At 39.7% G+C, this 18,407-nt stretch overlaps 1 protein-coding gene across 2 annotated transcripts in view; it reads right to left on the bottom strand.

Moving 5' to 3' along the window:
- Positions 1-9,761: 9,761 nt before the first annotated feature.
- Positions 9,762-18,407, bottom strand: part of UBXN6 (UBX domain protein 6) — a 132,483-nt gene continuing 123,837 nt past the window's right edge. For both annotated transcript variants that reach the window (XM_072405065.1, XM_072405066.1), the window contains exon 12: positions 9,762-10,054. In XM_072405065.1, coding sequence (XP_072261166.1) covers positions 9,926-10,054 — 129 coding nt within the window. In that variant the 3' untranslated portion in view covers positions 9,762-9,925. The remainder of the gene's footprint in view (positions 10,055-18,407) is intronic.

Genomic DNA, 18,407 nt, shown 5'->3' with positions numbered 1-18,407 from the left:
CACACCTCCTCTACATTTAGGTTTAACCAGTTCGCCGAATGCCAATCTGGGGCGCTTCTTATTCCATAGAAATTCTAAAAACAACCTATGTATTTTACGCAGATATGCAGTTGGTAAAAATATGGGAACCGTTTGGAATATATATACCAATCTGGGGACAATATCCATTTTTAGAGTGTTTATGCGAGCTAACCAGGAAAGAGGCAGGGAGTCATATTTCTGAAGGTCGGATTGAATTTTACTATATACAGTGGAATAATTAAGTGAGAACAAAGCAGAAGGGTCCGATGGTATCATTATACCCAAATACTTAATGGCAGTAGGACAAACCTGAAAGGACATATTATTGTGTATAGTGGACATTTGCGTCGAGTTTAAGGTAACATTTAGAAGTTCGGATTTGGAGTAGTTTACCTTGAAATTGCTAAGTGATCCGAATTCGTCAAATTCCTTCAGTACCGAAGGTATCGTCACATGAGGGGATGTTATATATAGTAAAAGATCATCTGCATATAAGGAGAGTTTATAATGGGTATCGCGTAGCTTGATCCATTTAACATCCGGATTGTTACGCAAAGCTACAGCCAAATGTTTCATAACTAGGGCGTAAAGCAATGGGGAAAGAGGACACCCCTGTCTCGTTACCGATTTGAAAAGAGTCAGAGAGGGTGCCGTTAACCCGCACCCGGGACCTGGGTGAGGAATACAATGCAGCAATTCTAGAGACCATATTGGGGCCCAGGCCTACCTGACGTAACGCTGGGTACATAAACTCCCAACAAACCCTATCAAAGGCCTTTTCAGTGTCAATGGACAGCAGGCACATAGGAGTACCAGTAGACTTAGCAAATTGGGTCAGCAGTATAGTCTTAATAGTATTGTCCCTTCCATAGATAAACCCAGTTTGATCCAGATGAATCAACAAGGGCATATAAGGGGATAACCTATTGGCAATCAATTTAGAAAAAAATTTGCATCAACATTAATCAATGATATGGGTCTATAATTAAAGCAAACAGTATGGTCTTTGCCAGGCTTAGGAAGGACCGTAATATGAGCTTCCAAACTCTGTGGAGCAAACGGCGTGTCGACGGATATGGAAGAAAACACCCTAGTCATGAAGGGAACAAGATTAAGGGCATGGAGTTTATAAAACCGCGGAGTAAAGCCATCAGGGCCAGGGCTTTTCCCTGTCGGTGTAGCACATAAAGCGGCAGAGACCTCCTCCTCAGAAAACGGGGTCTCCAGTTGCGATACCACCTCAGAATCTAACGTTGGAAGGGCTGTTTTGGTTATATAATCTTGTAGAGAGGACGGACTTGCATGGGTAGAACGGATTTGATAGAGATCGGCATAATAATTCTTAAAAGTTTGCAAGATCTCCTTAGGGATGGATGTCAAGCCGCCTTTAGCAGTCTGGATAGAAGGGATATAAGTAGTAGAAGTGCGAGAGTGTAAGCCCCGTGCTAACAATCGGCCACATTTATCCCCATACTGGTAAATTAATTTGCGGAAACGATCCCGGTGGCATTGGTATGCTAGATCGTACAGCTTGAAAAGATGGGTCCTAGCAGCAGTCAGAACAGGTGTCTTTTATACAGGTACTGTAACAAGCTTGGAATAGGAGCACTCCCTTACAGAGGGTGCTCCTAATCTCAGCTCGTTACTTGCATACAGTGAAGACACCTGGGAGCTTGAAATCTTGCTTGTTGATTGGGGATCAAATTCTTATTTCACCCATTACAATGCACATCATGCTCAGACTTTTGAGCACTGGGTTTTTGAGGGATCTTTTGTTGTAATTCTGTCTCTCACAGCTACAATACACCAACCATTTCAACTATAGACTGGTCATTTCTTTGTCAGAGGGCAAACGCACAAAATCAGTAGGGGATCAAATACTTCTTTCCCTCACTGTAACATTCCTGTGGTGCCCCTATCCAAGCCTATAGTCATCTCTGTGGTTAATGGTACTGCTCTACCTGAATACATCTAGCATGCCACCGTGCCATTCTCCATGAAACTTTGGGCCCTGCACACTGAGTCCATTTCTTTGTTGGTGGTTCCTAAGATTATTCATTCTGTTTTGTTGGGGTTGCCATGGTTACGCAAACATGCCCCCATCATTGTAAAGAGCACTGGAAACATACTGTCGTGGAACAGCACATGCTTTTAGGAGAACCTTTCTAAAATCTTTCCTGTCCCGCAGGTTTGCTCCTCAGCCACATGCCCTGTCCCTGGGCTACCCAAACAATACTGGGTATTTATGAATGTTTTTTGCAAAAAGTAGGCTGAGACTGTACCACAGAATCACCCTTATGATTGAGCTAATGCTCCCTGGTGCTTCTCCTCCTCGTGGCAGAGTCTATCCTCTCTCTATTCCAGAGACTAAAGCCATGTCCGAATACATTCAAGAGAATTTGGTGAGGGGCTTCATTCTTAAGTCTTCTTACCCAGCGGGGGCTGGATTCTTCTTTGTCCAGAAAAAGGATGGTTCCTTACACCCCTGCATTGATTATAGAGGTTTGAACAAGATCATCATCAAAAATAAGTATCCCTTGCCTCTGATCTCTAAATTATTTGACCGTCTCCAAAGAGCATCTGTCTTCACCAAGCTAGATTTGGGGGGTGCCTACAATTTAATTCAATTCCGCGAGGGTGACGAATGGAAGACAGCTTTCAATACCCGAGATGGCCACTATGAATACCTGGTTATGCACAGGGGCTCTGCAATGCCCCTGCAGTATTCCAAGATTTTATGAATGACGTCTTCTGGGATCTACTATATGTCTAGGTGATTGTCTATTTGGGTGATATTCTGGTGTACGCTAGGGATCTACCATCTTATCGAGACCATGTAAAAAGGGTCTTGCAACGGTTTCGGCAAAACAGACTGTATGCTAAGGCGGATTAATGCCTCTTAGCGCTCTGGAGTCCTGTTCCTGGGCTATAGAGTGTCTGCTGAGGGTTTGCAGACAGACCCTGCCAAACTTACAGCTGTCCTAGACTGGTCACAACCCCTTGGGCTGAAGCCGATCCGATTTTTTTCTCAGAATTTAACTTACTGTTAACCTATTGACCGGGTTCCTTTGAGAAGATGAATACTGAAGTGGAACCAGCCTTCTTAACCTCCCTAGCGGTAATCCCCAGGGTGACTCGGGGTGGAAAAACTTGCAAAAAGCTGTAACCCCGAGTCACACTCGGTAACTTTAGAAGCCTCCCTTACCTGTGCCCTGCACTCCAGCGGCCATCGGACGATCCTGCTGTGATGCCAGGGCACCTGTCTGTCAGGGGGCATGGCTGGGCAGGAAATTTAAAAGCAGATTACTGAGTAATCTGCTTTTAAATGCCGCCCGGGTCCCGGCAACGCCGCTGCTCACATCCGCAGTTAGATGCAATGCACCATGCAGGATTTCTGCATGGTGCATCACATCTAACTGGTGGTGCGATCAGCAATAGTAAATTCCGGGGGTGATGCCAGCAGCGTTTTACCGCTGGCATCCCCCCCAGGAATTTGTCATTAGACAGCGAAAATGAATCACTTCTGATCACTCTGTGCCATTGATTTTCCCCTTCTGATCACTCATGTGCCATTCATATTCCCCTTCTGATCACTCATGTGCCATTATTTTCCCCTTCTGATCGGGCCGGGTAACTCCGTTAGGGCAGGGATCAGCAGCTTGCTTCCTGGTGCAGAATCACGGGAGGAGTGTGCCGGCTTGTTACTTTCAGTTTCGCTCTGCACTGCAGCCAGCATCGAGGTGACACACACAGTATCAGGTATCGGAGGATGTCTTATTCGCGGGTGAGTGCCTTATTTTAATTATTTTAGCAAAAATTGGGGGTGGCTTATTTGATGGGGATGCCTTATAATCGGGGAAACACGGTATTTCAAACTGCTACGCGTTTCCCGGGAACACAGCCCGCTTCCTCAGGAAGAGGAGATCTACAATTATAACAACAATTACACTGGTCAACAACATTTTCTTGCCAAACAGATTAAAGTCATTTTAGGTTATGTTTGATGAACAGATTCTAAATTTGGTGTTGGTTTTGCTAGAATGGCTCTAGTTTTTGAAATAATTACCTCAATAATACCCTTATAGAAAACTAATGAAACATGAAAATTAAGCAAAATTAAACTAGATATGCCTACGTATACAAAATTACATTTTTGAAATACTGTCAATATATTCTATGCTGTAGTCAATGGTACGGTCATCCCTAAGCCTATTTGCTACAAGACCAGGTCCCTTTCCTTACGAGTTGGTGACCTCCATTTTAAAACCTTAGATTTTCTGGTGATGCCCAACCTGGTCAATCAGCTCCTGCTGGCATGCCATGGCTCTGTCAACACTTTCCAATCATAGATTGGGTTTCTGGGGACATCTCTCTCTTGCCTTCTGAAGGTGGAACCAGTGTTATTTATTTGTGTGACTGAACCTGCTTCTTTGTCTGCCCTTCCTCACCCCTACAGGGATTTTATGGATGTTTTTTCTAAGCGACAGGCTGAGTCCCTGCTGCCCCATCGTCCTTACCACTGTTCCATTGAACTCTTGCCTGGGACCACACCTCCTTGTCTAGGCTGGAGATCCTAGCTATATCAGAATACATCAAAAACAGCCTTGAACAGGGTTTCATCTGCAGGTCTTTCACCTGCTGGTGCTGGCTTCCTCTTTGTCAGTAAAAAGGATGGCTTCCTGCATGCCTGTATAAACTACTACGGGCTTAACAAAATCATATAGTTACCCCTTGCCTCTGATTTCTGAACTGTTTGATTGCATTTAGGGTGCTACTGTTTTCATGAAACTAGACCTGCGTGGAGCATACAACCTCATTCGCATTAAATGAATGGAAAACTCTTTTCAACATTTGAAATTGTCTCTATGAGTCATGCCATTTGGACTTTGTAATGCCCTGCAGTATTCCAGAACTTGGTTATTAATATTTTCCGCGATCTTCTCCACATTTGTGTTGTTGTATACTTGGATGACATACTGATCTTTTTAAGGGACCTTCCAACTCATCGTGAAGACAGTGTTACTACCCCCCTGAGACAATAGACTTTATGCCAAATTAGAGAAGTGTCTTTTTGAGCTCCTTTTTTGGAATTTCACATCTGTAACCAGGGTTTACGTATGGACCCAGAAAAGGTTTCCGCTGTCTTGAAATGGCCATTTCCACCAGGACTGAAAGCAACTCAAAGGTTTCTTGGATTTGCTAATTATTACAGGCAGTTTATCAAAGACTACTTCACTGTGCTTACCAAGAAGGGGGCCTACTGCAAATCTTGCCCTGAAGAGGCCCTAATGCTTTTGATCTCCTGAAGTTTAGTCTGCCATCTGAACGGTGGGGTGCTCTGGTGAAAACCAGGTGGTTCCTTAAACTCTGCACCTTGGCTTACACCTCTGCCAAACATGCACAGAAGCCCCACTCTCCTGAGTATTCGTGGCGTCTGCCGTGACATGATGAAGACAATCTTTCATTTTTATATTTTTGGAAAACCCTTTATATATCCCTTACACTGAAGAGCCTAGAAAAAGATTTATGACTCCGGGGACACACTCTGTGACTTTTTTAATACAGTTAGGTCCATAAATGTTTGGACAGAGACAACTTTTTCTAATTTTGGTTCTGTAAATTACCACAAATAATTTTAAATAAACAAATAAGATGCAGTTGAACTGCAGACTTTCAGCTTTTATTCAGTGGGTTGAACAAAAAGATTACATAAAAATGTGAGGAACTAAAGCCTTTTTTTACACAATCACTTCATTTCAGGGGCTCAAAAGTAATTGGAAAAATTAAAAAGCTGAAAATAAAATCTTCATTTCTAATACTTGGTTGAAAACCCTTTGCTGGCAATCACAGCCTGTAGTCTTGAACTCATGGACATTGCCAGATGCTGTTCTTCCTCCTATTTAATGCTCTGCCAGGCCTTTACTGCAGTGGCTTTCAGTTGCTGTGTGTTTGTGGGCCATTCTGTCCGAAGTTTAATCTTCAACAAGTGAAATGCAGGCTCAATTGGGTTCAGATCAGGTGACTGACATGGCCATTCAATAATATTCCACTTCTTTGCTCTAAAAATAAACTCCTGGGTTGCTTTGGCTGTATGTTTTGGGTCATTGTTCATCTGTGTTATGAAATGCATCCCAATCAATTTGACTGCATTTAGCTGGATTTGAGCAGGCAGTATGTCTCTGAACACCTCAGAATTCATTCGGCTGCTTCTGTCCTGTGTCACATCATCGGTAAACACTAGTGTCCCAGTGCCACTAGCAGTCATGCATGCCCAAGCCATCACACTGCCTCCACCATGGTTTACAGATAATGTGGTATGCTTTGTATCATGAGCTTTTCCAAGCCTTCTCCATACTTTTGTCCTGCCATCATTCTGGTAAAGGTTGATCTTGGTTTCATCTGTCCAAAGAATGTTTTTCCAGAACTGTGCTGGCTTTTTTAGATGTTTCTGAGCAAAGTCCAATCTAGCCTTTCTATTCCTGAGGCTTATAAGTGGCTTGCACCTTGCAGTGCACCCTCTGTATTTACTTTCATGCAGTCTTCTCTTTATGGTAGACTTGGATATCGATACGCCTACTTCCTGGAGAGTGTTGTTCACTTGGTTGGCTGTTGTGAAGAGGTTTCTCTTCACCATAGAAATGATTCCACTGTTCCGTGGACGTCCAGGTCTTTTGGCATTGCTGAGTTCACCAGTGCTTTGTTTCTTTCCCATGATGTCCTAATATTGTAGCAATTTCTCAGGTAGGTTTTTTTCTGTTTTTGCAGCTTATGGATGGCTTTTTTCACCTGCATGGATTGCTCCTTTGACGGCATGTTTTCTGTTTACAGCATCCACATACAAGCACCCCCCCTCAAAACAACTCCAGGCCTTTAATCTGCTTAATTGATAATTACATAAGGAAGGAATTGCCCACACCAGCCCATGAAATAGCCTTTGATTCAATTATCCAATTACTTTTGAGCCCCTAAAATGATGTGATTGTGTAAAAAAAAAACGCTTTAGTTTCTCACATTTTTATGTAATCTTTTTGTTCAACCCACTGAACTAAAGCTGAATATCTGCAGTTCAACTGCATCTGAGTTGTTTCATTAAAAATTATTTGTGGTAATGTACAGAACTACAATTAGAAAAAAATTGTCTCTGTCCAAATATTTATGAACATAACTGTATATTAGTGTGAGCGGCTTGAAAGAGACTGTGTGAGAATTGAAGTGTCTGCTGGATGGGAAACAGAGATCTGGCTCAATTTCTAATGTCGATGTCCTTTGGTTGGAAGATCCTTTGGTCTGTAAGTAAATGATCAACACTTCTACTTTCCAGGTGTCTTTGGCTGGGGGGGGGGCACCACAACCTAGTTGGACTATGGGAGAAAAATGTTTAAACTTGGCATTGGGCGCATAGTGCTGATACCTCCTTATTTTCCTAACCAAGCCCAGAGATATTATAGTGCAAATAAGCTTTTATTTTGCGTGAAATGCCACAACACTTCCAGAACCTTATGCTGTTGTCTCCAGTGATGTGGATCTATTCCTAACTCTATGTGGGAGTTTTTTCTCCCTGATGCTTCCTCGGCGGACTAAAGTTGTGTACTTTCCCATGTTCCCACAAGAACCTTTTTATCTTGTCGTTGGTCTATGTTATATGTTGTTTTGAGCCTTGGTTCCTCTGTTGCACCTGTCAGACCACTAAGGTTACTGTTTTTCCTTACCTGCACTTCTGGTGCCACAGACTTTTTACTAATATTTTCCAGATAAATTTTGACCTTGATTCTGTCTGATGTTCCTGTACCTCATGCAACATGGCATTTCCCCCAGAGTAACATCTAGCTCACCACTAGAGGCTCTGGTGAAAACCGGGCAGCTGCTTAGACTCGCGCCCTGGGCACGTCTGTGCTGGACTGGTGACAAGGAGGGTCCACCATCCTGCCCAAGGCACAATGACATTCTTATTATCAATTCAAAAGGCTTAGAAAGTCCCCACAAGAGCAGCAATCAGCTGTCTGCTGTGCAGCTGCAGCGTCCCCATTTTCTTTGAGTTCCTTGTTAGTCTGACTGCCCTGCTAGTTGTGGGACTGTTTGCATTACCTGTAGCTTGTTTTGCTTGTTTCATGACCCTGTGATTGTTTGCTGCCTAGACCTTTGCCTATGACTCCTAACTCTTGTCTTACCCTTAGTTCACCAAAAGAGATACCAAACTACCTGTGGATAAATATATTACATGGGCTCCACCTTTGTAGCTTAAATCTTTTTCTATAGGAATATGGATGTCTGATGCCAATACCTTGAATTAAGTATAACAGAAGAGAAAAGTAAAAACAGAAGAGAAAGTAAAGCAAGTTTTTTTTGGCAAAAAACAATGTATTTAGATATTCTGTCATAAGTTGCAATTCGGTTGTTACGTTTATACATTAGGCATAAACAGTGTCATTACAGCCTGACAGTGACAGTGGAAAGATTCAGCTATGCTATACACAGGTATCCATTTCTCGTCTAAAAACCTGTTTTAAGGGTGGACAGAAAAGTTAATGTAAAATTAATGATGTAGTCAAAGCCAAAGTTGTCTTATTTTGCTGACGCATTTCAACTTAGGCGTATGTAGCACAGGCTAGAGCATAAGAAATACTTATAAATACGATTTCCATAACAAATAAAGAAAACAAATATAACATTTGTACAGGGTTAGCTAAGCTTCATAGGTTAAGTATCAATATCTATATATTAATAAATAAATAAAATGAAGTTGCTAAATGCAACATATTTATTCAGATACTTTGTCAAAGTATGCATATAGTTGTAATACAATGTAATGAATAAATATAGTAAAGGTAAAAATGTAGCAAAAAATAAAAAACTTTAATAATTGTCAGTCTTTGATGCTTTCTGGTTAAGAAAAAAAAGATCTCCAGGGAGTTATATTCTATGAATATTTTCTAGGTAGAGAGGTTAAAAAGTATTGAAAAGGGTATGTATTATAGACAGGATAAGAGACTCATTTTCAAGAATTGAGAGAAGAGACTGTTTTAATAAAAAGGGGCTTTACCGATATAGAGATGTGAAAGAGGACTGACAGGATTGTCTATTTGACACGTGTTTGTAACGTGTGGGGATTCAATGGGATGCTAGAACAGGAGCTGGTATCTCATGACACAAACACTGAACTGTTCCAAACTGCTCCTCTGGCGAGATTTCGGCATCTTAAAAAAGGCACTGCATCAGGAATTTATATGAAAAGATGTATAAATATTTACTATATACTGGATTTACTAATTTAATAGAATTTCACTTTATTACTGATCTCTTAACTGAGACAGTAGAAATATCTGTATAGAGTTAAGGTGCGAAACAAAGATATTGTATTGTTTGTACAACACTTATCATTGGTGTGTTGACATACAACTTTTGTAATCCTTGGTCATGTGTTAATAAGCTTAATACATGGCATTTCTTGCCAAAAAGCCCTCTTTTTTTCTTCTTCTTTACTTTTTATCCTATATATTGAATAAGGATGTTCATATATTCGTTTTTTAAAAGAACTTTTGGTCTTGCCTACATAAAATGCTTTGCATTTCCAGGTAATAAGGTACATTACTCTGACAGTGGAGCAACCAATGTAGTGTTTCAGACTGAATTTTATCATTATGTATAAATAATTGACAGATTATTCTGTTTTTCTTTTTTCTGAAGCTGAAAATAGAAGAGGGTGATAGTTTACAAACAACTGAAGATGAAACACAGCAAACTTTGTGCACAATTATTTATTTTAACCTTAAGGTAACTTTAACAACACATTTATTTGAAGCTTTTTTTTTTCATTTGCTCCCCAAAACGTTACAACTGTTACTAAGAAAATTATGTTGAAAAAAGGCTGATTCCTTCTTTGATCAGCCATGAGTTGCAAGAAGATCTAATCAAGAGTCTCTGCATTGGAAATTAGTTCTTGTTTTAAAGCAGTATCAAGTTTATGTCCCGCTGCAGCCTCCACATCAGCCAAAACGCCTGCATCCCAGCGAAAAGTTATCAAACTAGATGGAACCTGCAAACACAAAAGTTAAAAGTCATTTATGTTCTTTTCAAAGAAGACCTGTTCATATATCTTCAACCTAGATCAGCAGTAAAATGTACCGTACATTGGCATGCTTTTAGTAAGTTGCAAAATGTTTTAAAGAGAACAATAAAGAAATGAGGCTTACATGGGGGCCTATCTATAAAGCAGTGAATTTGACATTGACTGAAACATCCAATGGTGAAGTATCTCCTAGGTCCTTGTGTTTTATTGACAGTATCTGATTGTCCACTAGGGATTGTCAGATGCACCACTTACCTTTTAACCTGATCAATTTATACATATATTTTGCTAACTTAAATTGTTACTGAAACTGCATGCAGATACAACAGGCCCCACTGAAGCAAAGTGACTGTTCTACATAATTGGTGCAGTGGTTTATTAAGAATATCTCACAGGCCAGACTCATATAACAACTTTTTAAGATCTGATAAGTAATTAGGAATACCTTATATTTCTAATGTTCTTCAGTTCCCAGTTCTATATATAGGATCATTTGCCACTCAGGTAATCTCTGTCCTTCAGCAAGCAAGAATGATTGACCTCGGAGGCTAATACTTCGCAGGCAAACAATAACATCACAATCTAACTCCTACTGGCTTTAGGCTGCTCTTTCTGCACATGGTTTTCCTCGCCATACATGAGATCAGCACTTTTTAAAAGATTATTTTAGGAGGAAACGACCTCGATCTCACACCTGCGCAGTGTGAGATAGCATGACATAAGAAGAACTCAGCAGAAGAAATCAGAAGATGGTGGTGCCCACTGGTTCCTCCATGCCAGGAAAAGATGAAATCCGGTATGGGGGGTTGAATGGTATCTGATCGGGAAGGGATCAAAGGCTCTGCTTAAGTAACAGGTAAGTGTTTTTTTATTAAAGAAAGTTCTGCATTAAGCATCTATACAAAGTACTAAATCTACATCCTGAGGAAACCCGTTCCACATTTTCACACACCTTTCACACGATGAATCCCTTCCTTATCCAGAGATTAAACTTTTTTTCTTCTAAAAGCAAAAAATGACCCCTGATCTTTACAATGACCTTGCAAAGTGAATAATTGTAAAACACGATCTCTCTATAAACCAATTTGTGTTTAGAATAATAGCAGTGTGTTTATACAAGTGAATAAAACAACAAGACAACAACCTCAAACACACTAGTAAACAAGCAACGTCTTGGTTCCAGACCAACACAGTTGACGTGATGAATTGAATTCGGTGGCCAGCCAAATCCCAATACCTTATTACAAAAGAAAACTTGTAGGGTGACATCAAAAATGTTATTTCGGCAAAAACTAAGAAATGCAGAAGAAGTGTGTAATGCAAGCTAATCATCCTGAGCTGGAATACCTGTTCCCAGGTGCCAGAAGTTGGTAGACTCCATGCAACACTCCAATTACACTGGGGAACTGGGGAGTTAGATCTTACATTTGATTTTTACTAATTTTTGGGTGGTGAATCTAGAAATGACCCCAGTTTTTTTGCTGTTGCATATAGTTTTTACGATACAGAGTACCCTCCATTTTTGTCAAAAAACATACAAACTTTACATACATTAAAAAAATGTACTGTTCCAACTGCTCCAACAATAATCAGCCATCATATGTACATCCCATCTACCCTGATACAGTCCTTCAATGACCTTCAAATCTTAGTGGAATCATTCACCTTGCTCATCACTGACTGCACCAAGGTTTTTCGGGAAGTTAGAAGTTAGAAAGATGGATATGCAGAAAATGCACCTTGATGCTCATATTGCAACCAAGCATTTTGTAGCTCCCCAAGATTTTCTGAACAGTTTCTGTGTAATTATTTGTTTCCAAGAAAGTCCTTGACAATGGCTTTGAATGATAACCAAGCATTGTTTTTGACTTCTGACATTGTCCTGATGAAATGTTCATCTTTGATGAGCTGCCGAATCTGTGGACCATCAAACACACCGGCCTTTATTTTTTCAAGGCTAGGAAATGCCAAAATTACGTACTTGAAACAGAGAAACTGAATGGCCAATTGGGACTGACCCAAATATATTTCAATTGTGAAGGAGGACACACTTTAAGCTTCGCTTTGAGCTATCAATATATATTCGCCATGCACTTGAGTTATAGATTGGAATTCCCAATTTCTCCATTAACCTCCTGAGCAGTACATTTCTGTTTAGATTTATATGTCTAAAAGCGGTACATAGTTACATAGTAGATTAGGTTGAAAACAGGCATAAGTACATCAAGTTCAACCACTAGGGAAATAAACATATCCCAGATATAAAACCCCATAAGACATAGTTGGTCCAGAGGAAGGCAAAAAAAACCCTGGTACAATTTGCTTCAACAGGTGAAAAAAATTCCTTCCTGATTCCATGAGGCAATCAGATCAACAGTCACTGTTATTTTTACTTTAAAGCCTTAATAACCAGTTAAATTCTGTGCTTCTAGAAAAGCATCCAGCTTTTTCTTAAAGCAATCTATAGTAGTTGTTGTAACTACTTCCTGAGGGAGCCGATTCCACATTTTCACAGACCTTACAGTGAAGAATGCCTTCCTTATCTGGCGCTTAAACTTCTTTTCCTCCAGACGCAAGGAGTGCCCTCTTGTTCTTTGTAATGATCTCAAAGTGAATAATAGGAAAGAGAGTTCTGTATATGGACCGTTTTTTACATTTATACAGGATGATTATATCCCCTCTTAAATGTCTCTTCTCAAGGGAGAATAGATTCAGTTCAGCTAATCTCCCCTCATAGCTGAGCTCCTCCATTCCTTTTATTCATTTAGTTGCCCTTCTCTGCACTCTCTCCAATTCAACAATGCCTTTTTTGTGAACTGGTGCCCAAAACTGGACTGCATATTCCAGATGTGGTCTGACCACTGCTTTTTACAGGGGCAGGATTATGTCTCCATCTCTGCAGTCTATTCCTCTTTTATTACAAGAAAGTACTTTGCTAACATTTGATATTGCAGCTTGGCATTGCATGCTGTTATTAAGTCTATGATCTACCAGAACCCCCAGATCCTTTTTCATTTCTGACTCCCCCAAATGTATTCCCCCTAGACGGTATGAAGCATGTATGTTGTTAGCACCCAAGTTCATAATTTTACATTTATCTATATTAAATGTCATTTGCCACTTGGCTGCCCAATCAAACAGTACATCAAGGTCTGCTTGTAAAATATAGACATCCTGTATGGACATAATTCGAAAACATAGTTTGGTGTCATCTGCAAACACAGAAATGAAACTTTTAATCCAAAACTATATCATTTATAAAGATGTTAAACAGTAAACCACTATACCACTAATAACCTTAGACCATTCAGAGTTTGAATCATTAAACACAACTCTCTGGATTTGATCTTTAAGCCAGTTCTCTATCCATTTACAGATTGACTTTTCTAAACCTATTGACCCTAACTTGCATATTAACCGTCTGTGGGGTACAGTGTCAAATGCTTTAGCAAAGTCCAAATACACTATATCAACTGCTTTTCCACTGTCTACCTCTTTACTTACTTCCTCATAAAAAGAGAGTAAATTTGTTTGACTAATTCTGTCTTTCTTGAAGCCATGCTGACTATCACCTATATACTATCACCTATATTATTATTTTCTAGCAGAAACCCCTCTATGTGAATCTTTATCAAACTCTCTAGGACCTTTCCAACTATGGACGTTAAACTAATGGGTCTGTAGTTACCTGGTAAGGACTTTTCTCCCTTTTTGAAGATAGGAACCACATTGGCCTTACGTCAATCCATCTGTACTTTGCCAGTGACTAAACAGTCTCTAAAAATTACAAATATTGGCTTTGAAATAACCAAGCTCAGCTCTTTGAGGACACGTCGATGTAATCCATCAGGTCCTGGTGCTTTGTCAACCTTAATTTTTCCCACCTGTTTCTCAATCATATAATTTCTGAGCCATTGTGACTCATTTAAGGCAGTGACATTGCTTTTATGAATTTGGACTTGAGCTCTGCCATTTTCTTTTGTGTACACAGAGCTAAAAAAAAAGTGTTTAGTAAATCTGCCTTGTCTTTATCCCCATTTACCAATCCAGCGACATCCTTTAAGGGGCCTACATGCTTGGATCTGATCTTTTTGATATTAATATATTGGAAAATTTTGGGGGGTTTGCCTTACTTTCCTTTGCAATCTGTCTTTCATTTTGAAGTTTTGCACATTTTATCTTCTTTTTACATCTTTTGTTACATTCTTTATAGGTTTCAAATGATGAAGGTGATCCTTCATTTTTTATATTTTTGGAATGCCCTTTTCTTGTTCATTATGGCTTTTTTAACATCAGATGTGAGCCACATAGGTTTTAATTTTAGCCTCTTAAACTTATTACCCATTGGAATATATTTTTTAGTGTGCTTTTGCAGAAAAGACTTGAAACATTTTAGGCAACAGTTTAGTTGCCTTTTCTCTGTACTCTCTCCAGTTCCACTATAACCTTTTTGTGAACTGGTGTCCAAAATGGGACTGCATATGCCACACAATGCTTTGTAGGATGGGGCACTATTATGTCTCTATCTCTGCAGTCTATATCTCTTTAAATACATGTACAGTGATAGCTTTAGAAACTGTGGCTTGGCATTGAATGCTATTATTAAGTCTATGATCCACCAAAATACTCAATTAATTTCCATTTTTACTACCCCCAGACTGTATGAAGAAAGAATGTTGTTAACCTCAAAAGTGCATAACTAACATTTGTTTTTATTTATTTATTAAATATTAAATGTCATTTGCCATTTGGTGCCCAATTAAACAGTGCATCTAGGTCTGCTTGTAGATTATAGACTTCCTGTATATACCTAATTCCATTACACAGTATGGTGTCATCTGCAAACGCAGAAATGGTACTTCTAAACCAAAACTTTATATCATTTATGAATATGTTAAACGGTAATTTTCCCAACACTGAACCCTGAGGTATATCAAGTAATAACCTTATACCATTCAGAGTATGAATCTCAGGCTTCTCTATTTTTCCCTGCAACTTTTTTGTACTTTATTTATCTATAATAACCTTATCAAAGGACTAGAATTCTCTGTTGATTCTTTCAATGTAAAGAATTACTTGTCATGATTGTTGTACTACTATTGTTTCTTTTTTAAACCAAGATAAATTAACACCAAAACGAAAAAAAAAAAGAAAACCTCCAAAACTACCAAACTTAAAAAAAAAACTTTGAATGGCTTTTGTATTAATGTGAGTGGCTCAGAGGTTAGAATTCTTGCCTTTGCAGCACTAAGTCCCAGGTTTGAATCTCGGCCAGGACATTACTGCATGGAGTTTGCAGGTTCTCCTCATGTCTGCGTGGGTTTCCTACGGGCACTTAAGTTAATTGGCTTCCCCCCAAAATTGACCTTAGACTGTAATAAAGTCATATGACTATGGTAGTAACATTAGATTGTGAGCCCCTTTGAGGGACAGCTAGTGACATGACTATGGACTTTGTACAATGCTTCGTAATATGATGGCGCTATATAAATACTGTGTAATATTAATATATGGCCTTTTTTACTTGAACCAAACATACTACAGCCCATAAAATTGTTCCAATTTTACTCTCACCATATACATGCTTAAATATGAAAGTATTCTTATACAACATTTTACTTTATCAGATTAAATACAGCTCAATAGAAACAGCATAACATTTTTGAAATTTATGATTTTGTACAAAATTTTTAATTTTGTAAACCTAGTTCAAAAATAATGCACATAAAGCTGACTGTGCACACGCAAACTGATTTACCATGTCCACAAGGCTATTTTCAATGTGATTTAAGGATTTGTCCTCTAAGATATTTCAATTTGATGATTTCCTAATGAGGAACTATAGTCAGAATTCCACCTCAATTTCCATAGATTTGCCACACTATTAATACTTCTGGAACAGAATCCCTTTTAATAACAATTACCTGAAAGGGTTAAGCTCAGTGAGTTTTATTATATCTGGGATGTGTACCAAATGTAGATCCTGTGCAGTAAATGCATGGAGAAGAGAAGTGAAACCAGTAGTGCTGAGGCAAATTCAGGATGGGTTTGGCCCCATGAACGAAAAAAACAAACAAAAACAAAAAAACTAAGTACACCAGAACTGTCACCCTTGTTAATTCTAACAATTCCATCATACAGTGCACGACGCAGGACAGGTCAACTCAAACCACCACCCCCAGACACAGATCATCCAATTTTTATAACCACAGGCTCCTTCCACTTTTTTACTGCGAAATCCAGCATACTCTCCACAACAGTCCACAGCAAGCAGTCTGAAAAATTATTCGCAGCATTCTTGGCTATTTAAGGAGTACATAAAACAAAATGAGGGAGAGGATAAAGACATTTCATGCGCTGATGTCCAACCCCAAAGAAGAGGACAGTCTAAGAAAGGAAGAGCAGCAGCATAAAAATGTGCATTATGTGCGGTCAGTCCTTCTTAGGTCAGAGGCTTACAAAAAGAGGTGCTATTTCCAGTCTCTTACAGTGATTCTGAGTCCAGTCAGAAGGAGGTGGTAAATGACTATTAAACAGCAGGTCATCAGACAGGGAAAGCAGGAGGAAGTTGCACAGTATTAAACTTTTGTAAAAGGTGCAAGGTGCATGATGAAACCAAAAAGGGTCTTTTCAATTGCTGCAGCCTTCTGCTAGCAGGTTGCATCAACCCATAGTTATCTGTTGGCAGAGGTGCAGAGGGACAACTGCAGCCCCATGCTCAACCTGCTCACATTACCTCTGCATCTGAGCGTTTTTTTGAAACTCACCATCTGACCAAATCATTGTCATTTGAAGTCTCTGTCAGCAGCACTTAAAACAGAAAAAATCATTTGCAATGTGGGTACCTTGTACATGCGTTACCATTTGAAGTTCCACTACTCTAATAAAAGCCATATCTGTCCCCCTCTTCCACTACTGCTACATCTTCATAACCTACCTTTCCTATTTTTCTTACCATACAAGGAGCCACTACTACATGTATTAAAAGGGAAGCAACTATTTATACAGGATTGTTAGGATGGTAGGACCCAATCTACCTGCAGTGCTGAATAGGGAGACAGTAGCAAAGGAAGAAATGCAAAGTAAAGGCTGGAAGTGGAGCAACCATTATCCTCCCCAATGATCACTTCCACTCCAAATTCTATCACTGTACAGCAGAAAGCTTTTTAGTGGAAAAAAGTACAACCTAAGTACCCTTAACTGTGCTGCAACTGATTAAATACAAACGAAAAGACATGCCTACCTTGCATCATTTTTTAGCAAGTGCTAACCCCAGGCCCCACTATTTTTTCACGGAAAGCAGAACATATCTTTGTCACTTCAGCACTATCAATGGCAGGGTGAACTGGCCATAGATATATGGTCCAGTAAGCATAGGTAAGTGAGTGACATAGGGGTAATCTTTCATTGGAGTTTGATTTTAATGGAGGGACGCGGTCTCTGCATTTTCAACCACAACACCCTTTGCACATAGAAAGCTGCACAAAGTTTACTATTCTGCTTAAGGAAAAAAGTTCAGTGCTGTGCCTAAAATTAGTGGAGGCTCTGCAAACCCAAGCAACAATTCATTTAATTTCATCACAGGATGAATTTCCTAACCAGCTACCCGGTATTGCAGCTGCTGCTGAATAAGGACCAGGAAAGTCTCCGCTCATTTACTGTAGTTTCACATAGACACTGCTTGCCTGATGTGTAGTGCCAACACAAGCCACCAAATAAAGGCTAAAATATGCTGTGGTGTCAGGAACAAAAAGCTGTCATGCCGTCTGTGCTTTTGCTAAGCTACTTTCTAAAAAAAAAAAAAAAATTGTCAGTTGTGACCATGCAGTCATTAGTGACACCATCCCAATTGCTCATATGCTGGAATAGCCACTCTTGAAAATTTGTGAGGTAAAAGCTTTTTTACCCATCAGGTTGTAGGTAGGCGCAGGTCTGTCACAATAGCCTGTCCCTAGTAACTGAAATGACATGTGAGATACTGTGTGTACTTAGCCTACTGTTCCTGCTTTCTTTAGACTTCTAGGTTTCCAGATAGGAAGCAGCCATTTTTAGTGAGTCTGTATTAACCTTTTTTTTTTACTGGTCCAAAATGTCCTTTATCATAAGGGCAGGGAAGGTTTTACCTGTGGCTATTTAGGCTACAGCCCTATGCAATCCTGGGTCAGGTGCTGGAAGTGAGCAGAGAACCCACTGGTTAGGGAAAGAGGTGCGTTTATACCTTACATCTTCTAGCCTCCAGTTTGTTGTGGGTCTTACATACGGGGTTGGGGGAGAGGGGCACTAGTGTGCCAATTGGGTTGCAGCCTACTCAGGGAAATGA

This window comes from Pyxicephalus adspersus, chromosome 3 (assembly GCF_032062135.1).
Source record: "Pyxicephalus adspersus chromosome 3, UCB_Pads_2.0, whole genome shotgun sequence".
Lineage (NCBI taxonomy): Eukaryota > Metazoa > Chordata > Amphibia > Anura > Pyxicephalidae > Pyxicephalus > Pyxicephalus adspersus.
This window is presented reverse-complemented; position numbering and strand designations above follow the sequence as displayed.